This window comes from the organism of the source record quoted next, unplaced genomic scaffold (assembly GCF_019419815.1).
Source record: "Pyrus x bretschneideri cultivar Hongxiangsu unplaced genomic scaffold, Pyrus_bretschneideri_v1 Contig20, whole genome shotgun sequence".
In the NCBI taxonomy this organism is placed as follows: domain Eukaryota; kingdom Viridiplantae; phylum Streptophyta; class Magnoliopsida; order Rosales; family Rosaceae; genus Pyrus; species Pyrus x bretschneideri.
The window spans coordinates 1,556,824-1,579,785 of NW_025999502.1; the positions used below are offsets into that span (position 1 = coordinate 1,556,824).

The window sequence follows — 22,962 nt, forward strand, 5'->3', positions numbered from 1 at the left end:
TTTTAGAATAATTGAGCTGGTCATCTCTAATGTTTTTATTTCATTGTCAATACCAATTAAAATATTATGTACAAATGTTTAAACTTGCAATACAATATACATGATAATGTGATTTGGAAACAAGCATTGGCGTTGTGGCGCTATTGAATTGACAAAGCAGTTTGCAGGTGGAATGAGAAAGTGTATCATATATCAAGAAAAAAAAATAGTAGATATACTATGAAGCCACAAACCTTTCAACTCATTTTAACAACTTTTTTTTTTTTATGATAAACGGCAAGGAAAAGATGATATATATGAAATATCTTGGTTCCTTACTGTATTTCTTTCTTTATTAATTATTAACCTCTTCAAATGTGCTTTCGTGTGTGTAAAGAGTCTTTCTTTTCTCACATTTTACACGCGATTTAATTATGTTTTATTTCCTTTTATTTGCAATGTATGTTGTATTTTATTTTAAGGGAAGAGGAATATATATATATATATATAATTGATGACAAACAAATTAAAGAGATTGTTACCTTTAAACAAGAACTGAGATGTGAGAGTTTCCCTTATTACGCTCATTCGCAAGCCACCAATACCACAATTGTATTAAAGGTGAAATGCCTTTCAATCATAAAGTGCATATCTTTGTGAAGAATTATAACAAATTGTAAAAACATATAAGAAATTAAATATAGGATTACCAACATCTTATATTGAACTTAGAGGTGTGAATGCATGGACAAAGCGGGCTTAGGCCCAGCAGGGGCGAATGCCCCCACTCAATTATTTTTTTGTTGAAAAAATATACTCTTTTAGTTGCTTGTGATATTAGTATTAACTTTTTTTATGCATTATTGCCATCGTTGAAAGAGCATATTCAGCCATAAAAGTTTTGAAGATCAATTGGGAAATTGGATGAAAGATCATTGGGTGAATGATAACATAATTATTTTTTATGGAGAGAGATTTGATGGTATTAGTAATGAAGTTGTCATGCAATGTTTCAAAACATGAAACGCGTCGAGAGATATTATAATAAGTTGTATAAAAAAAAACTTATGGATTAATATACATTCTTGAACTTTTTAATTTGTAACTTTGTTATTTAAGGGTGTCCCCATCCATGCAGATCTCTAACTTCGTCCTTTCATGAATGGATGAACTTCTTCTTTTCTGCCTAATCTTCTTAAAAATAAAAAATAAAAAATTTAATGGCATGAATTTTGACAGAATCTGGAAATTCAATCAAAGATTGGCACAACACCCATGAATGCTTGGCATTGGATTTCCATGGAAAAAGAAGTTGAGAAAGTAAAAGAAATAATTTAAATTGAAACAATAAGAAGAATTTACAAACTGAATTTAAAGAAAATAAAGTGAATAAAACAAAAAACCTTTTGATCAGACCATTAGAGACTTCATGCTTTTGGCAGCAATCATGGAGAAACAATTTTGAAGCGTGATCCATAACCATGGAGAACAATAAAAGCACTTGTAATTATATATAAAAAAAATAATGATTTATAATTGCAAACTCAAAAAATAAAATATAGCTTGAAAAGTAAATTTAAAGATTTGCACCGCAACATTTCTGCATTTGAATGAAAAATTAACTTCATACTCAAATCAAACTCCAAGAAAAGAGAAGAAAAAAATGTAAAAAACTTGATACTGAAAGACTGAGATGATCTAGATTTTGCATGATGGAGAAAAATATAAACCTAACCGTAACTGCTCATAGCAGTTTAAAAAATGACACCCACATTTATCCTCTCCTCTTTTGAACGGTTTTACCATTTGGTTTGGATTATCTCTTCTTTTTTTTTTTTTTTTGATTTGTTTTGGTTGTGAAGAAAACAAAGGGGTATTTTAGGGTTTTCTGAATGTTTTATCATTTTGTCCTTCTCTCTTTATATATTTAGATATAGATATAATAAATTTACTTAAATCTGCCTAGTCCACCTAGATCCTTGCCTAGCCGCCTAGGCGTTAGGCCCCAGCTTACTGTCCGACTAGCGCCTAGCGTATTTTAAAACCTTGGCAAAAATGGTTAAGGACGGATTGAACTGATTCTACAAAAATGGTCGAAGACTGGTTGAATCAATTATGAAAAAATAGTCGATGACTGGTTGAATTATTTTAATAATAAAAGATATAAACTAATTCTACATATAGTTTCAAAACTGATTATCTAGAAATAGTCGATGATGGGTTGAGCTTGTGACATATATTAATTTTGTTGGAGTTGTGGGAGTTGGGTTCTATTAAGAGTCCTAATGCCTTAGGGGTATGATTGGTATTTTAAAACATTGTTTTCATTTTTTTGGGCTGGGCTGGGCTTTAATTATTTTTATGTTTTTGTCTCTCTGTGACATGTTTAAAAACTAGTAAAGTTCTTTGTAATATAGTGAAAATTTTTGTCTCTAAATATAAAACTCCATTTCTTTGAAGTATAAAGTTATAGAATGAGGATCCTCTTTGTTAGGATTCAAAGGATTCTTTAATCATATTTGTTTATTATAAATCGTGCAGCCAGTTTTCGTCAAGTACTATTTGTGTTTAATTTTAAATAAAACTTTTAAAATGATTTCTAACCGCATCATGTACGATGAATGAACACGATTAAAAGATTCTCGAGATCCTCACAAAGAAGATTCAGAGAGAATCCTTATTCAAAGTTAAAAAGATGTGGGTTTTTGCACTCTTTTATTTCTATGCACATTCATATTTATTTTTATCTTTATATTGAACAAAATTAAAGAAATAAACAGACATGAACATATAAAGGTACTGTTATCCATACACTTATATTTATCTCTCAACTCCTTTTCAATTTTCATGAGGTTGTGGGAGAAGTCAGATCCCAATATTTAAATTTTTTTTTTCCTTCAAAAGGATTCTTTTTACTTTTAGTTTAATGAAAAACGGCGCCGTGTACCTTGTCAAACTCAGTACTTCGAATTTCTAGTTTTTACGAGCAATCAGAATTCGGATTAACTCTCTCCATCTCCCTCTCTCTTCGGAACTAGACGCGAATCACAGAGAAGCTTCTTCCTTCAGCTCAACGAAGCATCTGCCATGATTTGATCCCCAAAGCCGCCGGCATTAATCTGACCCCCACAACCAGGTTCATTTCTCTTCCGCTCCTCTCCGATTCCACCCGTTTCGAATCGGATCCTGATCATTCTTTATATTTTGTTTCAATTCCGATCGGTTTTTGTTTGTTTGGTTTTTCGAAATTGAATCTGAATCTGAATCTGATTTGTTCGTTTTTGTTTACAGAATGGCGTGGTTCAGTGGGAAAGTGTCTTTGGGGAACTTTCCCGATCTCGCCGGGGCCGTGAATAAGCTCCAGGAGAGCGTTAAGAACATCGAGAAGAATTTCGATAGCGCCCTCGGGTTCGAAGACAGAGAGAAAGCCGAATCCGGCAATGAAGGTACTTCTCAATCTCACACATTGTTCATATTTGTCTCACTTTATCTATTTTTCTGTATCTTGTTACATGAGTATTATGATATTGCTTATCGGGTTGAAAAATGAGCTACATTCTATGCTTCACTGAGTAAAATGGTGTCATGGTTCGTGTTAAGCAACTTAAACTGCTTGCTCAATCAAACCAAAAGGAAAGAATGCCGTCTTTAGGGCTTATATGGATTGCATTTTCGGTTAATGGTAAATTGTGATTTCTCCCAGTGCGTTTCTAGGAGATGGGTTTTGTTTTTGGTTGGAAGTTGTTTACACTATAAGCGGCTAAAAGAGATTTTAAATACTGAAAATTATTAGGTAGCTATTTATGTTCTCTGAGTCTCTATTTTGGACGGAAATTGAAACGTGATATCCTCTCTATATGTATGACAGCTTCAGGATTATGGCCTTCATCTACTGAAAGGATTATGTCTTTTATGGGGCAACAAGATGAGGAAAGTAATGTTGAATCATCAGAGAAAGCCGTGTCTTCTGAGTTTCCACCTAAGGTTGACAAATCACCTGGGGAAACTGAATCTCTACAGCTAACATCTACGGTTGAGGAGAAAGAAGGGGCCAAAGCTGAAACTTTGCAACAATCTACAACTGAACAGACGGCTGCTAAAGAGGAAAATGAAGTTGTCAAGGAAGAAAAAGATGATAACCCTGCTACAGTTGTGGGGGAAACAAAGACTGTGATAGCAGAGTCTGAAAAATCTGAATCTGAGTCTTCTTCAGTGGCAGTTGAACAACCTGAATCCACTGTTAAGAATTCTGGCCCATCAGATTCTGTTGATTCTCAAGAACACAACACGATTTCTATGGTGGGACCCTCAGAAAGTTCAGAATCATCGCAGGAAAAGTCAGGATCTGTTGATGCGGATCAAGTTGAGGAAACTAGTACTGCTCTGCTGGGTGAGGAACATGATGTAGTCGATGTGCATGAGAAGTTGGATGAACATAGACCACAAGTAGAGAAGGATGGACATATGACGCAGGTTGAAGAGAATGTTGATATGATTTCTCCAGTCGAAGCTGAGTCATCGACTGATAGTCAGCCTGGAGGTTTGGATGAGCCCTCCTTCTCAACGGAGGAGATTCACAGTGTTGGTAGATCTTCTACTAATCAACTACCCGATGTGCATCCTTCTGATGATGCTTTGGATACAGTTTCTGAATTGGTTTTGAAAGAGCAAAATGCTGTTGTTGAGAAACCTGAAGTTGATCAACGAGCTGATGATAATGAAGCTGACGTTAAAGAGCAGCATTTGAGCTCGGGAGAAAATGCATCTGGCTCTTCAGATGCTTTGATTGAATTGGAGAAGGTAAAGATGGAGATGAAAATGATGGAAGCTGCATTGCAAGGAGCTGCAAGACAAGCTCAGGTGCACAATGAAATGAATACGTAGCATCTTATTTGAGAGCTTTTAATACTTTAACCATTTGTTTATTGTTACTGTCAGTTTAGTGGATAGACACTTCAGACACCGCTGCTGAACTTCTTGACTAAATCTATTTTAATATATTAGTGGTGTCTAGTGTCGATATATATATATAGGGTGGTGCTATCCACACACCCCTTTTTTCCATCCACACACCCCCTGTTTAGTTCTTTCCTTTGATCCTCTTCATTTCATTCGATCCGGTGACACACGCTTTTGATGCACATTCTGGCACACATTTTTGTGGGGCCCACTCCGTAATGTGTCCACTTCATAATGTATTTCAATGATCCGAATCGTCTATCTTTTAGGTCTTCCCTCAAAGATCACGTCTACCAAAAATTACCCAGATCTGAAACCATATGACAGTTGGATTAAATTTACCGTTTGTTTGTAGAACCGTATTCGGCCATTTTCTTCATTACAAATGAATGTGTTACTGTTTTGGATTTGTCTAATTTTTTGCAAGGATGATCTATGATGATGTACTAAAATATAGACATTTCAGGTCGTTGAAATACATTACGAAGTGGGCCCTACAAAATGGGTGTTAAAGGCCAATGTCCCGGGATCCTAACCCTATATATATGTGTGTGTGTGTGTGTGTTTATGAAAGTTGGATAGTTAACCTGAAAACCTCGCATTTTCAGGTTACGTGTCTGTGTTGATTTAGGAAAAAGAAACATTATCCATTTGTGTATATGGGAACTAGATAAGGTACCTAAAAATACAAAAAACAATAATACAATTTCTTATGCTGTCTATCCATTGTGGTTCTCTTGGTGCATTTATGTTTCATTGTTCATGTTCGTTTCACTATTTGTCTTCTGTTCTGACGTCTAATATATTTGATTCCTTTTCCAGGCAAAAGCTGATGAGATTGCAAAGTTTATGAACGAAAATGAGCAATTAAAAGCAGTGATTGAGGATTTGAAAGTATGTGTATTTGTACATTTTTTATTCTTTGTTATTTTGGGTACATTTGATAATGACTTGTTCATGTATATTTTTGCTTTGATTTGTTCACACTTGGTGTATGATGCACTTGTATTCGCTACCATCTTCCATATATAGCCTTCTCTTCACATTTGTTTGTCCTGCAAATAAGGCCAATTTGGGAAATTCTGAGACAGAGGCAGTTTTCCCATTGGCCTGTCACTGAAGCATTTATTGAAAAAATATGGCGAAATTATATCAGCCACATTATACTAATTCTTCGTATCATTACTTATGTTGATTTATTATTTTAAAATTTAAATGCACTATTCTATCATTTGTGATTTATTTATTTTTATGTAAATGAAACTTGAATGCGTATATTTTATTTTGATTATTCATTTTGTGTAGTGGGAATCATTCATGATGCTTTATCATTTTCAGTGTAATTTATCATGTTATGGAATTATAAGTTACCAGTTTGCACATACAATCTGATGGTTGTCCTTATTTATACATTTGATGTTTAGACAAACTTCTGGTCTTTCTTGAAACCAACCATGGCTGACTGGTTCACCTTGTCATTATCAATTTATTATTTTTCCCCCTTGAATTGCTTTATTAGCCTTGCAGTTTTGCATTGTAATAAAGTACTTTTATTATAGATTTTCACATTTTAACTGGTGAAAGTAATTGGACAGAGAAAATCCAGTGATGCTAGAAGTTGAGTCTCTGCGAGAGGAATATCATCAAAGGGTTGCAACACTTGAAAGGAAGGTAGTTCTTCCAAAAAATTCTTGTTTAAAGTTGTGCTGGGATTGATCAAACTGTTAACTGTGCGCACTATGTTTTTGATCATATGCTAACTTGGATTTTGTATTGTTTGTTTACATCCTTACTGCTATTGTATTGAATTGATATTTTATATTCCTTTGTATGATTTCAGGTTTATGCTCTTACTAAGGAAAGGGACACACTTAGGCGGGAGCAGAATAAGAAAAGTGACGCAGCTGCTCTTCTGAAGGAAAAAGATGAAATAATTAATCAAGTTATGGCTGAAGGTAAAAATATTATTTTCCCTCCATATTTGGTTCAGTTTACTACATATTCTATATATTTCTTGACAAAAATGTATTGGATTTTTTTTTTTAATATATATGAAGCTAGTCTGCTTATGTTTAGGTATAAATGTTTTCTTGCTAGTTCCCAGATTTGTCAATGACTTATAGCAGTTCTATTAAGTTTTCTTCTACAAGATGGAAATTTATGGAAGGAGTCTTTGTCAAAGAAAAAATTATTGTTAAGTATTCTGGGAAACTGATAATAATCCGGTTCGGATACTTGGTCAAAGTGATTTGGTTAAGGTTGCTGCATTGGTCATTATGTGCATTTTGAGTTGTTCCAATGATCTACAGTTGCTTTCATGATATTTCTTGAGTAAGATTGGTAAAGTACAGCTTTCAATAATTTTTTTCTTTCTTAGTTAGATATTGCTTCATGGATGACTTGATCTGTGTCAATGGAGCAAACAAACTACAAAGTTGTAAGGATGAGAAGGGCTACTTGGCTTTAGTGTAGGGTAGGAATCATAATACAGCAGTTTACAGTTGCTTTCATGACATTGGCTCAAGTAAGATTGGTTATCATTTTTCTTAGCTAAATATGGCTCCATTCTCTGTTGATGGAGCAAGCAAATAACAAAGTTGTGAAGGATGAGAGGGGCTACTTCGCTTTAGGGTAGGGAGGAAATGATTGCATAAAATGTAGATAGAGAGCAAATGACAAATCAGACAAAAAGTAGGCTTGGGATGGATTGTGAAAATCATTGCATCTTCATTGATTTGAAAGGCAAAAATGAATTTGGCCCTTAAGCATTAAGAATTTTTAGTGAGCTGACTTTTTCTGGAGTCTTTAAGAACATCTCTCTCTCTCTGTGACATTATGTGTAATTCATTGATATTGTGTGTTATCTGCTAAACCAGAGGACTTCTGACTAGATTTCATATTTCAATCATTATGAAAATTCCTTCATATATTCAATTTTTGTACCAGGCGAAGAGCTTTCAAAAAAGCAGGCTGCTCAAGAGGCTCAGATTAGGAAATTAAGGGCTCAGGTATGCCAGCAGGTCTACTTATTGTCTGATTTTCATTCTTTAATCCTTCACTGCTAGCTATTCTTATCTTTTTCTACTGAATACTAGATCAGAGAGTTGGAAGAAGAGAAGAAAGGGTTGAGTACTAAACTTCAGGTAATTCAAGTTAGAATCTTTAAAATTGTGGTTCTCTGATTTAATTTTCAAAGTAAACTCTTTCAGTCATCATAGAATTTGAAATGACATTGATGTTATGACACTTAAATTGGTCAGCCCTCGTTTTTCTTTCAAAGCTGCAAGGTTGAAACAATCAACTATTTAACCAAAGGAACATTATTTTTCTCACTCTTATGTTTATATGGTAATATACATATGGATAATTAGTTTGCATCTAGTGAATGGTCTTCGTTCTTTGGTGCAAAAATGGCTGTCATTAGTACTATGTATGTGGTTCTTCCTTCAGGTAGAAGAGAATAAAGTAGAGAGCATTAAGAAGGACAAGACAGCAACAGAAAAGTTGCTGCAGGAAAGCATTGAAAAGCACCAAACAGAACTCGCATTACAGAAAGAGTATTATACTAATGCTTTGGCTGCTGCCAAGGAGGCAGAAGCTATGGCCGAGGCACGTGCCAACGATGAAGCCAGATCTGAACTAGAGAAGCGTCTAAAAGAGGGTGAGGAACGTGAGGCTTTGCTAGTTCAGGCACTTGAAGAGCTGCGGCAGACTCTAACTAGAAAGGAACAGCAGGTTTTTTACTTGTCTATTGTCATTGGTTGTTTAAGCTGACCTGCCAAAAGTTGTGGCCTAAGTTACCTGTTCATTTAATTTCAGGCAGTATTTAGAGAAGACATGCTTCGCCGGGACATTGAGGATCTTCAGAAACGTTATCAAGTCCGTAAAGCTTCCTTTGATTGTCGTTTACTTTTCTTCTTATATATTTTTTTGGCTCCAAGTTTTGCAAATATAGTGCAATTTATTTGATTTATGTTGTTTTTTTCTAGGCAAGTGAGCGCCGATGTGAGGAGTTGATTACCCAAGTACCAGAATCTACTAGGCCTCTTCTTAGGCAGATTGAAGCTATGCAGGTGAATGCAGAGTTGAATGCTCTTTTAGGGCATACTTTGAGAATTTTAATGCACCTTGGATGCTGGTCTTTAATTTGCTTAGAGTCAGGCTCATGGAGTTTGATTAGTCTTGACTCTTTATTGTTTCCTTGGTAACAGGAAACAACTTCAAGAAGAGCAGAAGCTTGGGCAGCTGTTGAGAGGTCTCTTAACTCTCGACTCCAGGTTTGTGGAATGTCTTGGCAAGTTATGATTTAGAATTTGAAATATGTATAGGGTCATTTATCTTTAATGCTTCTACAGGAAGCAGAGGCCAAAGCTGCAGCTGCTGAGGAAAGAGAGCGATCTGTTAATGAGCGCTTGTCTCAAACCTTATCTAGAATTAATGTTCTTGAGGCTCAGGTTGGATTTCTATGGGCTGTATCAGTGGGAATTATCAAATTTTTGTCATTATTTCATTAACTTATACCGGATATATATCTCAGATTTCATGTCTTAGAGCTGAGCAATCCCAGTTAAGTAAGTCTGTTGAAAAGGAGAGACAAAGAGCCGCTGAAAATAGGCAGGAGTACCTTGCAGCAAAGGAGGAAGCTGACACTCAAGAAGGCCGTGCAAGCCAGCTTGAAGAAGAAATTAGGGAACTCAGGCGAAAACATAAGCAAGATTTACAAGATGCATTGATGCACAGGGAACTGCTACAGCAGGTGATGCTTCTTGGTTCATTGATAAATATATTGTATTTCAATTCTATGAAAGTGGCCTCTCTCCTCATATTTATTTGTCTGATTGTTAAGTGAAATTGCTCCTTTTAATATTTGTAATAGCAAGAGTTGATTTGATGCATCTAAATTCTGAAGTGACTTTGGCAAAAAAAAAAAAAAAAAAAAAATCGGAACTGACGAGCAAGGAAACTGAAAAGAAATTGTTGAACCATATGTGCTTAAATTGTTTAGAGGACTCCCATTGTTTCGGTTCGATTTATTCCTCTCCTCGGTCGCAATCTTTTAATCTTGGCAGTAAGAAACAGAATCCATTAAAATAAATAGGCAGTAAGACACAGGAACTTCTCCTGATAGTGTTAGAAATAGTTTATTATTATTAGTATTTTATTTCGGTTACAAATTATGATTAGTATTTCATATTTGATGCAACAAAAAAGTTATTCATACCAAAAAGAATGTGTAAAAGGCAGAAGCAGTTGATCTGAAACTAATCTGAGCATACAAAATTGAGTTCCTTGTTCAGTATATAACATTGGTGATCATTAGCTTTCCTGACTTAGGCTTTTGATTTTGACAGGAGGTAGAAAGGGAGAAAGCTGCTAGGTTAGAGTTGGAAAAGACAGCTCATGTCCGTTCTACTACTGTATCTGATCAGACTCCTATAACAAGGCACAATTCAGCTGTAGAGAATGGTTTGATGCTTTGGCTTATGTAAATTATTAATTATGTTACATCAGTTGTCTGTCGGCTATGCTATAATTTTGTTTACTTTTAACAGGAAGCTTGAGCCGAAAACTCTCAAGTGCTAGCAGCCTGGGGAGCATGGAGGAAAGCTATTTTCTTCAAGCATCTTTAGACTCATCCGATGGTTTCTCTGAGAGGAGAAATGCTGGAGAGGCAACCATGAGTCCGTACTATATGAAGAGCATGACACCTAGTGCTTTTGAAGCTTCTCTTCGTCAGAAGGAGGGTGAACTAGCATCTTACATGTCTCGTTTGGTGCGTATTAATTTTCAAGCTCCTCATATACAATAATGTCACTGAGATCTACATCGCATGTTATAGTATTGTTTGCTTTGATAATTAATATTCTGAATTAATATTCCAGATTAATTTAGGCGTTACACCTTGAAAAAAACAAAACACTAAAAGAACTAGCATGGAACCAGCATGGACTCTTAAGTCCCTAGAAAATGTTTGTTACTGTGTTTTGTCTAATACGTTTTTCATCAATTTTACTTCAGGCATCCATGGAATCTATTCGTGATTCTCTTGCTGAGGAGTTAGTCAAAATGACAGAACAGGTGAGTTTGAATCTGAATTAATTATTGTGTGGAGGTATCTTGCTTATAACTGAGCTAGAGATTGATCATGTTGCTGCAGTGTGAAAAGTTAAGGGCAGAGGCTGTCATGTTGCCTGGTATGCGAGCAGAGCTAGATGCACTAAGGAGACGGCACTCTGCTGCACTGGAGCTAATGGGCGAACGCGATGAGGAGGTACATTTAAGTTTCAATTTGTTACCTATAAATTGTCTAAATGATTCATGTGTATGACATGTAATGCTCAGCCTTTAGAGATCTTGAAAAAGTCGTTTAGAAGTGTAGCTACTGTGTGCATCGACGGGTTAATAAGTTTTCTTCAGGTGTCAAGTTTATCAAATATAGCAGCAGTTAAATTCACAGCTAATAACATTAATTCAATTGACATTAACATAATAGGAATATTATGTTTATTAAGGAGGATTCCCCAAATACCTAAAATAGGCACAGAGATCGACCGCTTATTACTATATACAATTTTATTTACTTGTTTTGGCAAACAAATGCGATGGTAGATTAGATAAAGCCTCCATCTATCCAATCTAAACTAATTTTTTTTCCTTCTCCAAGTTATTCAGCACAAGTCATGACTCAATTAAGTTTGTCTAAGGAGGCTACCTTCACTTCTCTATTTAATAAAATGTTAAAAGAGAAAAACAGAAGCAGCACTAGTAGGAATAGATTAAAAGTGCATAGAAAAAACTGATTTAGAATTAAATTTTAGCACTCTCTCAGACTCACACTCCGTCTCCTAATTTCCATCCGATTTATAAACATTGAAAACGAGAGAGAGGAGAGAGAGAGAGAGAGAGAGAGAGAGAGGGAGAGAGAGAGAGACCATCTTCGTATAGCACATATGACTAGTTGCACCGATGGGAAGATTCCCTATTCCCTTTCCTTAATTGTCATTTTCCAATTGTTCTGTTTATCTACTTTTAATTTGGGAAGCATGAAAATTGATATTCTACGGCTAGTCCTGATTTTAAAGTGGCTGTGTGTGCCTAGCTGGAGGAACTTCGTGCGGATATTGTGGACTTGAAGGAGATGTACAGAGAGCAAGTAAACTTGCTTGTCAACAAGGTAATATTGTGCTGATTGAAGTCCAATTTTTCTCCCCCTAAAAACTCATGATGTTTGTTTTCTAATGTTATGCAATTATACATGCCCACGTATATCTACAGATCCAGATAATGAGCTCATCCGTTGGAGCCTAAAAGGTACGTTATAGCGCTCGTCTACTAAGTCATGATCTTCATGGTCATGTATAATGTATACTGGGTAAATGGGAATTGTTTGTTCAAAGATGTACTCTCGGGTTCCGGGTGTCCTAAAACTTTGTTTTGGCCGAAGAGTTCGGTAGCAACTACCGAAAGCGTAATACGCGCCCGCGCTTGTTAAACATGTATGTAATTTGGGGGAATTGCTGTATAGCATGAATCCTGGTGTCAGATTTTGCCAGGTTATAAGGTCTCAAGTTTTGTGTTACTATATTTACCCACAAATAATATGAATTCAGATTTATTTTTCCCCACTTTGCCCTACGGGTGTTTATTCCCACCCAGCAGTCATGCTTTTCCTCCCCAACCGAAAGTTTGAGCCCCCATGTCCTTTTGAATTTGGGCCCTTTGGAAAATTATGACTTCTCATGTTTGGGCCACTATGCGGGCATGTAAAATCTCTCACCACAATCAGTTTTAATATTGTTTGATAATTATTTTGTTTCTAGTTTTTTGATTTTCATTTTTCTGAAAATTGAAAATTTATTTTGTAATAACTTTCGGTTTTCAGTTTAAAAAATAGTGAAAACTGAAAGTTAAATTTAGAAAACTCAAAAGGTAGTTTGGAGTTTTTTATGAAAATTGAAAACTCAAAATAAGTACGAAACAAGTTTCTAGTTTTCAACTTAACAACGAAGTGAAAAATTGATAACAAAATGGTTATCAAATGATCTCTTTAATTTTATAATAAGCAAATTTGCTTCTATTGTCAATTTTGAAAAAAAAATGAAGGGGCTGTTTGGTATATTTTTGGATCAAATTTTTTATTTTTAAAGGTGATAAATATAGCTGAATTACTTAGTACTTATTATTTGAAAACAAAAAATTAGAGTAAAAAAACCAGCTCCGAAATTTCTTATCCTATTAGAATATACAATAGTTTCCGTGAACATTTCGCAATCTTGATCAAACACATAATAATAATATTAATAATAATAATAATAATAATTAGAATATACAATAGTTTCCGTGAACATTTCGCAATCTTGATCAAACACATAATAATAATAATAATAATAATAATAATAATAATTCCCATATAGTTATTTCAATGATGGCACCAAGGTTTTCTAACTACGTCAATCGACATCTCGATAGAGATGTGGTACCGAATGAAAAAGCAAAAACCCCCAAGGAAAATGTCTTGTCTTCTTTTCTTTACGAAGTCTTTTAATTTTTCAATTGTTTTCGTTTGTTTTAATTGATTTGATGGTCAAAAATAAAAAATAAATATGTGAGGTGTAAAAAAAAAGTGTGAAAATTAACTCTTAAGCATAAAATGAAAACTAATTTTGGTTGTTGCTAGTCTTGAACATGCTGTTGAAAAATGTTAGTTGCGATTAAGTTGTTTCAAAAAACGTATTTATCACATAATATTTGCGTACAACAAATAAGGTTCAAACCTACGTCATAGTGCATGAGCAACACTTTTCTCTACCACCGTAGTAGAGGGCCACTTGCCCGTTGTATGGTTTGATATGCTTTCATGGAAATAGATTTTGAGTAACTAAAACATTATCGAATGATATGACAATTTAATCTCTAAACAATGTTACTTTTATGGACAATTAGCTGGAATAATCAAATTTTGGCATTCGGTTGCATAAATGGTTAGTTAGTTTTAGCATGTTGTGATTATATCATCGTTTTACAATTGTTATGTCATCGATATATGATCAATATGTCGTCGTTACAAATAATTAATTATTTGTAAAACTAAATGTCAAAAACTAATCACTCTAGCTAATTATTTAACGATCAAAATTGATAATCTAGTAAAACATTGGATGACTTGATTATTTAATCTCTTTATATTTCTTTTCTTAATATTGAAAGATGTCTGAGGACACTTTCCAGTGGAATGACATAAATGTTTCAAATATATTTCTCATTTTTTTTATGAAATATAATTAGATAAAAGATAATGCTATGGAGATTAAATTTTTAAAACAAATTTAGTAAACCAAATGATGTGATTAGTGATGAATGGATTGTCACTCAAGTGTTTATTAACGTGTTTATATTTTATTAGCGACAAATCATTTGATTTGTGAATTTTAATTTAAGAATTTGGTCTTCCTAACATTATCCTTAGGTAAATGGAGAATTAGTACTTTAGTTGTTGGTTGTGTGTGAAGTGTCGCCATGCTATTGGTGGAACTAGATTTGGTTGTGACCTACAAAGGGTGCATTTTGGCTCACCATCATAAACTATGTTATTTTCACCATACATCTTATTATCTTACCCGTGCCATTTCACTTAACCATGATTAGTTTTTTTTTTTCAAAATTTGAAAACAAACCTTTAATATTAAAGTTAACTAGAGTTAGTTAAAAAGACAGGTGTATGGTGAGCATACATCATAATTATGATGATGAGCAAAAATGTTCCCAACCTGCAAAACACAAGATCCACCACCGCTCAACACGAGAATATTTTTGCTCACCACCCTCAAGTGATGGTAATGCTCACCACTCTATTTATCACCATTAGATGAGTTAAATTTTGAGATATGTGTAAAGATAGATACAAATCTCAAAATTTAAATTCATCTAACGATGATAAATAAAATAATGAGCATTTACCACGATTTGAGGGTGATGATAAAAATGCACCCGCCCACACACAAGCGCGGTGCCTGTCTGGTATTATGAGAACGTGCTTTCATTGGTAAATCACAAATCAGAATATTTGCGTAATAAGGTAAACCTCAACCAATAAGGGGATTCATTTGAAATTTAAAAGAGGGTTTTAACGAAAAGCCCAAGGTATTGTTCATTTTAACGAAAAACTACATTTTTACACTAAAAAGTCAATCCTGTACTATTCACTTTACCCTTTATTTTGTCCTTATTGTTAAAACTTAAAGTTCTCAAATCCTTTTCATTAGTTTTCCTAATTTAAAATTTATTAAATTAATCAAAAAGCACTTGACACGCACACCCGCAGGCGTACGTTAGCACGGACCCCGTGTCCCCTCCCTTTTTTTTTTTTTTCTCTCCCTCCCGCCGGATAGACGGGACGGTTTCGAAATGCTCGCTTAGATTTCCGTCGCAGAGCTGACACTGACGCATAAACAGTCCCTCTGCTTGTCCTTTCACCTCCACCACCTCCGGCGCAGTTTCACCTCCTCCTCCTCTGTCTTCTTCAATCTCTCTCTCCTCTCGCTGTCAGATCGTTTTCCACCTCCGCATTTTACACAGGTACTCAATTTCTCTCTCTCTCTCTCTCTCTCTCTCTCTCTCTCTCTCTCTTATGTAAATGCATGTGTATACATACGTATATCTGTTTGTATATGTATATGTGCATCTTGTAGTTCACGGTCGGATTCACGAGAATCCTGGAAAATTCTGTCTGCAATATGTAGCTGAAACTTCTCTCTGTCTCGACTTTTTCTTTGTTATTTATTTATTTAAAAAATGGTGAGTTTTCTGCTTTCCGTTGCTGGCCTTCAAAACGCCACCGTTTTTTGCGTTTGAAGCTCATTTTCTTCGGCTGTAGCAGAGGATCTCTCTGCATTTGATCCTGATTTCTAACATTTCCGCCGAATTTTTGAATATTTTATGTGCATGCATGAATGTTGTTTGTATGATGAATCGATGGTGCAAATTTGACATTACAGTCCGTGATCTCGTGATCTACCCGGATCGGATATAACAACATTCTATCACTCAAGTTTGTAATTTGTACTGTGATTTGTGTGTTAATCTGGCAATGCAGCTCTTGGTTTTCCAGATTGGTTAGCAATATATGATATAATAAATGATGAATTGGTTAGAAATTTGATTGGTCAGTGTTGTCTGGTGTTTGCAGCCGGCGGCACAGTTTTCTGTGTCAAATTTTGGACAAGGTTTCTATAATTTTGCTATGCGGGGTCGTCATCTCGATGCCTACTCGGCATACAAGCGTGTGGCGTCCAAGGACCCTATCAATGCTTATGATAGAGAAGAAAGTGCAGGTACTCAAGGATTGCTCTGTCACCAGTTTTATTTTCTGTTTTTTTCTACCTCCGGGGTGCTACATTGCTTTAGCTTTTACACGGTTTGTACATTATTATTTAGACGTTCCATTCAAGTGGGATTTTCAATAAATTTAGAATGTAGTCTTAAATAATTTGGTACTGTAAGTACTTGCGCTTGTGGCTGATTCCTTGTGTGGGTTTTAGTAGGTTTAGTGAATGGAAAAGGTATTGGAAACCCTTCATGGAAGCGCTCCTTGCCGCATATGCTTGTTGCAGCTCTTTCTTCGTTCCTATATGGCTACCATCTTGGGTGACATCCCTACTCCTGAAAACTCAGAATTCTTTTTATGCCTTTCTGATTTATGTTTCGTTAACTTCAATAGTATACTCTTTGTTGGTTTTGCTACTGCAGAGTGGTTAACGAGACACTAGATAGCATTTCTTTAGACCTTGGCTTCAGTGGGAATCCTTTGGCGAAGGGTAAAAAGTGGTATTGGATTTCAGATCTTTCCTCAGCTAAATGCATTTCATAATTTTACCTGTTGTTGTTTCTATTTCAATGAAGGTCTAGTAGTGAGTACCTGTTTAGGTGGTGCTTTTGTTGGATCTATATTTAGTGGTTGGATTCTAGATGGAGTTGGGCATCGAAGAGCATTCCAAATGTGTGCATTGCCAATGATAATTGGTGCATCAATGAGGTAACATTGTTATCACAATATCAATCATGCGTAACCCCTTTTTTAAATTTAAGTGTGCCCAATTGGGTAATGTGAAAACTTAATTGGATGATTCACACTGAAATTGTGTGAAGAGAAAATAGAACATAGACGAATTAAATAATCAAGTGTTATATAACCAATTTGGATTTGTGCCAGATAGGTTCCCTAGGGGTAGGGAGAGTACTTATGATCACCAGAATGAAATCATTAGGGTTTATGACCACCCCAAAACCCCATAGCCCAAACAAAGTACTGAGTATGGCACCATGAATTACTAATGACCCCATTTTCATGATCCGACATTGTCATGCTTTTCCCTGTTATTCCTTGCAGTCAAAGGTTTTCAGATCAACAAAATGATAACTTTCTTGCTTTAACTGTTTTTATGCTCACATTTTACATGATCCAAACTCGCATGTTTTTCCTTCTTATACCTCTCACTCAAAGTTTTCCTGATAAAAAAAGTATCCCCTTACAAAAATAAGAAATTTGTTTTACTTTTTACACCCGATACAATTAGAGAAAAGATCGATATCACAAACTCCTCATATAGCAATCCATATTAGTCATTTTAAATAATATTGTATGTGAATTTGCAGTGCAACAACCAAAAGTCTATGGGGCATGCTTCTAGGGAGGATATTTGTTGGTACTGGGATGGGAATTGGCCCACCTGTTGCTGCTATCTATGTGTCAGAGGTATAATGAATTATATTTGTTGTTTTCTCTGCAACTGTTAATTGACATTGCTTAGTTTGCATCTAATCTTATTAAGTATTTAAGTATGCTCTGTTCACATAAGCAGATTTCACCAGCTTTTGTACGGGGTACTTTTGGGAGCTTCACACAAATTTCTACATGTCTTGGACTTATGGGGTCTCTCTTTATTGGACTCCCGGCCAAGGATATAATTGGTTGGTAAGATAATCTTATGGGGTTATGGAGATCCTGAAAACTTTTTTTCAAATTTTTATCCATTTTTTCTTATGTTAGCATCTTATTGTATTTCCCAACAGTTATCTAAAGAATACTGTTTTCTATCAACACCATTGATGCATAGGTGGCGGGTTTGTTTTTGGGTATCTACTGTTCCTGCTGCAGTGTTAGCTGTTTGCATGGAGTTCTGTGCAGAGAGTCCTCAGTGGCTTTTCAAGGTTATATGCTCTCATTTCTTAATCGCCAACCTTTGAAACATTTGGTCAAGTTTGTATCTCATGTTTGGACTCAATATAAATTGTCCTATATGAGGTCTTGATTGCTGAATTGGTTGAGCTCTATGCAGGCTTAGGGAAATTCGGTTCTTGTTATTTTCTGATATCTAAGAAGTTAACATATTATTACGTGCATATAGTATTATATATATATATATATAGATTTTGCACTGCAGTGATCTGGATTAATAATTGTGCTTCATGATCCAGTTCTGGATCAAAGGGGGATTTGAAATTTGTTTTTTACTTTTCTTCTTTTGTCTTTCTTTCTTTTTCTCTGTTGTTGCAAGTACAGAAAAGGTTCATTTTCTCTTTGTATTGGAAGTGTTTGATGTTACTGCTCCAAATTATTTCTTGGTGCAGCAGGCCTCTGTATCTTTGTTTTTTAGCTGTTTTTTTCCCTCCCAAGTATACATGCCTTTTGGGTGATATTATCCAAAGGATTTAAGAGCTTTCATCATTTACTTACCTTACAATATTTGGTATGAGATCGATATGAGTGTACTTCATTTCTTTTTGACCCATTGAAGGCTTCTTATAATATATTTGATGCTAAAAGTTGTTTTTGGATTGGTTCAGAGAGGACGTGGTACTGAAGCTGAAGCTGAATTTGAGAAACTTTTAGGAGCAGCACATGTTAAATTTGCAATGGCAGAATTGTCAAAGTCGGACAGAGGGGATGAACTAGAGACAGTAAAGTTCTCTGAGCTACTGTCTGGCCGACATTTCAAAAGTATATATTCAACTTATTAGTATGTGAGTTGTTCAGAAGTGACATACGTGCTTCCTTCTGCATGATTACCTTATTGCTTCCATATTTTGCAGTGGTTTTCATTGGGTCTACCATTTTTGCTTTACAACAGCTGACAGGCATAAATGCTGTGTTCTATTTCTCTTCAACTGTTTTTAAAAGCTTTGGGGTGCCTTCAGCTCTGGCTAACGTATGTGTTGGAATCGCAAATCTATCGGGTATGATTGGGTTTACTCTCAAGCATCTTATTTGTCCATAATTGAGATTTGCGTATATGTTTCCTTATGTATTCATCATACTGTTCTTATCTTTTGGTCAATTTCTTATACTGTTCTAGGGTCAATTCTTGCAATGATATTGATGGATAAGCTTGGAAGAAAGGTGCTTCTTCTTGGAAGTTTTTCTGGCATGGTAGGCTCCTAAAAATACTCCGAATATTTGATGCAAACTTTTGAGCTAAAATATGTCTGTTTTGTGGAATCTGTGGTACCAATGTTGCACGTTCTCCTACTGAGGTTCTCTCCTTGATTTCATCAAGTAGACTAAATATGATATGTTTTCTAACCCTTTGTGCATTTCTTGGTTTAGGCAGTGGCAATGGGTCTTCAAGTAACTGGAGCAAGTTCTTACACATCAGGGTCTGGAGCATTGAGTCTATCTGTTGGCGGCATGCTGCTGTGAGTAGTCAGTGATCCTTAGTCTTGTTTGTAGAGTAGAGGAAAAGCTATGTTATAATAAGTATGGAATTTAAAATGGGTCTTTCACTGGGATGATCAAAATGGTATAAGTGAATTCATTTTAGTAAGCCATTCTGGTTTTCTTCTTTTTCTATTCAAACTTAACTCCTGCCTAACAATATTATAAAAAATTGACACAATTGAGTGAATATAACATATTGTAATGTTATGCGCCATTTCTCCATAGATTTTTTATTTTAATGCATTATGCATGCATATCTAATTATCTATACTTCCACATACCACATTTACATGACTTTGAGATTATAAAGCAAATCTGCACAGAAGCTTTTGGGTATGATTGTTATGATATTCTAGATTATGTAATGGTTTTTGCAGGTTTGTGTTCATGTTTGCTACTGGTGCTGGTCCAGTGCCTGGTCTCCTCCTATCAGAAATTCTTCCTGGCCGTATTAGGGCAAAAGCAATGGCAGTTTGCATGGCTGTGCATTGGGTAATTGTCATCTATAGTTCTTCCAGATATGGTTCATTTGCACCTTTTATTTTCGTGATTGTGGAGCTGACAGATAACTTGTCCTACACACATACCAAACATATTTTTATGAACGTGATATCCGACAAAACTTTTCTACTTGATGATCACTTTTAATCTACGAAAGCAAGAATCTGGTGTTAATAATTTGTCATGGCTGCAGGGCCAGTCAGTCTAAAACAGCCCACGATCTTTGTGTATACAGCTCATCCACAGTACATTGAATTTGACGATCAAATGAATTTTTTTTTTTTTCCCTTAATGATAAAGTGTAGGGTGCTTTTTCATCTACAATGACAATAGAATTCATGCATAATATTCCTTCTCAAGTTCTCATCTTTAATTAATTAACTTGAACAGGTATTGAACAGGGATGAAGGTCTTGGTATCCTAGCGTAATTTTTGGATTTACATAAAAACAGGTTTAGCTTTAGAAAATGCGAATTAAGGGGATTCTACTCAAATCTGACAGTTTATTGAATAAGATCAATTATTGTTTCTTTGGAAGTTCAGTCCAGCACAATAACTATCATGGCTGGGCCACTGCATGGATGATACAGTAGTACGCTAATAGTCTAATATAATTATGGTTTGCTGCAATTATATTGGTTGATTCGGATATTATTCATTGTTCATAATTAATTTAATATACTTTTCTGCATGGTTACTGTTGTTCTTGTAAGAATCCATTCTTGAGAGTTGCATGTCGAGGTCTCAATGAAATTGCTTCTTGTGTTTGCACAAATTTCTAATTTTTAATGCCATCTCGCACTAATGAACTTTGGTGCCTTCAACAGGTGATAAATTTCTTTGTTGGCCTGTTGTTTTTACCGTTGCTGGAGCAAATCGGGCCACAAATTCTGTATACAATCTTTGCTACGTTTTGTCTACTGGCCGTCCTTTTTGTGAAGAGAAACGTAATAGAAACAAAAGGAAAGTCCCTCCAAGAAATTGAAATTGCACTTGTTCCACCACAATGAAGGTATCTATTTTGTTATTTTATGAGGCACTCCTTAGTTTTATGACATCAACCCGTTACATATCTTGGTTTTAGTGTACCTCATAATAGGTAGTCGCAATTTGATAGTTGGTATTCCCTCATATTACCTGAATTATAATTATATAATTGTTTTCTCAGTATCATGCACTATTACTTTTTAGCAGTTATCATGTAAGGATTACATTTTGAGGATTTCTTGGATCTAAAGGGACGTAGTTACTGATTGCTTCTTTGGCAGAGCTATGAGACAGAGTTCGGTTTTTTGTCTGCTCATTGAGCTTCCATTTCCCTGAGTTGAGGGCTAATTTGTTCAGTAACCTTATCTAATATCTTTTTATTTGATTATCTAGGGAACACTAATTAGAGATCATTTATGTTACACAAAGCTGAAGTCCTTTTTACTAACGAAGGAACTTATGACTCACTTTTGCCCCTAGTGTATTGCCATGCTCAGTTGAGTGTCCAGTTACCGTTTTTCCTTAACATCCTCGGTTACCTGAATAATTTTTTAGACTATCAGAAAACATGACATTCTAGAAAAGAAAGCGTCTGGGTAACAGCTCCGAGAGGGTACAGTGAAGGGGATACTTTAGTTTATGTCTCTTCGAATTTTGTCTCGTCAGTCTCCTTTGCAATTTTAACTTTCAGAGTAGGTGTCTTGAATCTCCAATTAGTCCCCATTCTTTTGCCAACTAGATGATTGGTCACAAAAAGTTTCAACTTCTACTAATGTAGGTGCAATCTGCTGTCAATATTGGAGTTGGTTTCACGACCTTGAAGTTGATTCTCTAGTTCAAGCTCTGCTACCTCCAAATGATCTCTGTACTTTAGGTTTAGCTGAAATTTCTTTAGTTAAACTCACTAAATTACAGACGAAAAGAAAACTTGCCGGATGGTGGAAACAGAGTTTATTTATTGATTGGTGTGTGTTTATATTCTTCAGAATTCATGTATTGTGTTGATTTGCAGGGAGATAGTGAGCAATAAGCTAGTATGGATACGTCTGCCTGAATTCCCTTTGGAAGTTATCGTCGCGTTGTAACCTGTAGCTGGGGAGTTTGGGTACTAATTTTCAGGTGCTCACCCTGCACCCTGCAAGGCCTATGTAAATTACGAGAGCTGTTTTCTTCCTTGAATATTTGTGAGCCTACTGAAACTTACAGTGCAATGTAATACATGAAGGACCCGACTTCCACAATAATTTATAATACAACTGTTCCATCAAAATTATGGCATGATTCTCGGAAATTGTTGACCTGATTTCCGGAGGGTACTAATCTGGTTCTGATTCGAATTTGTCTATCAACGAGAGTCGAATTTAAGACCTACTTAAGAGTGATAATTAACTGTATACACGCTCTAGGAACATAATCATAAGACGCTTTTTTATAGTATTTAAAGCTTTAAATCACAAATGATCTTTTGATTCTAGCTTAAGATTATGTGTTCTGATGGATATAACGGATGTTTCTTTTGGTTAAATGTTTACGTGCACTTTCTTTGGTTTGAGATCTTCAACAGTTTGGTGCATTTTTTTGGAAAGGGATCCGGATCCCTTCCACCAAGTCCATCAAGGTCACAAATTTGAGCTTTTGAAATTTGATCCAATTGTTACAAACAGGGGTCCATTTTAAAAGTTATAATAACTTTAGCTGTTGAATCAAATTTCAAAGATCCGAATTTGTGGCCTTGGTGGATCCCTTCCCGAATTTTTTTTCCTTTTTTCCGGGTTGCTTTGGCATGAAACCGGCTTTATATATATATATATATATATATATAT

The 22,962-nt window shown here is 35.3% G+C and overlaps 2 protein-coding genes across 4 annotated transcripts; both read left to right on the forward strand.

Moving 5' to 3' along the window:
• The first annotated feature begins 2,927 nt into the window (after positions 1-2,927).
• LOC103930435 (golgin candidate 5) lies at positions 2,928-12,559 on the forward strand. Its single transcript, XM_009339776.3, is given in 21 exon segments — positions 2,928-3,115; positions 3,271-3,425; positions 3,848-4,839; positions 5,761-5,832; positions 6,534-6,551; positions 6,553-6,609; positions 6,779-6,893; positions 7,885-7,946; positions 8,034-8,081; positions 8,389-8,673; positions 8,758-8,817; positions 8,928-9,011; positions 9,150-9,215; positions 9,294-9,392; positions 9,476-9,694; positions 10,290-10,404; positions 10,491-10,711; positions 10,957-11,016; positions 11,096-11,209; positions 12,038-12,112; positions 12,214-12,559. Coding segments are annotated over 20 exon segments (2,949 nt in total). The 5' UTR covers positions 2,928-3,115; position 3,271; the 3' UTR covers positions 12,247-12,559.
• A 2,746-nt stretch (positions 12,560-15,305) lies between these two features.
• Positions 15,306-22,409, forward strand: LOC103930434 (probable plastidic glucose transporter 3). Of its 3 annotated transcripts, none has more exons than XM_018643293.2 (15): positions 15,306-15,513; positions 16,124-16,268; positions 16,476-16,581; positions 16,684-16,751; positions 16,837-16,969; positions 17,590-17,689; positions 17,796-17,908; positions 18,051-18,144; positions 18,781-18,934; positions 19,027-19,170; positions 19,290-19,363; positions 19,541-19,629; positions 20,029-20,143; positions 20,980-21,164; positions 22,152-22,409. In XM_018643293.2, the coding sequence occupies exons 2-14, from the start codon at positions 16,178-16,180 to the stop codon at positions 21,160-21,162; spliced, it is 1,464 nt and encodes a 487-aa protein (XP_018498809.2). In that variant the 5' UTR covers positions 15,306-15,513; positions 16,124-16,177; the 3' UTR covers positions 21,163-21,164; positions 22,152-22,409. The 3 variants fall into 3 exon arrangements, with proteins under 3 accessions (XP_018498809.2, XP_048439679.1, XP_048439680.1); XM_048583722.1 differs by lacking the exon at positions 15,306-15,513 and adding an exon at positions 15,598-15,732; XM_048583723.1 differs by lacking the exon at positions 15,306-15,513 and adding an exon at positions 15,598-15,732 and having other exon boundaries at positions 16,479-16,581.
• Positions 22,410-22,962: the final 553 nt, after the last annotated feature.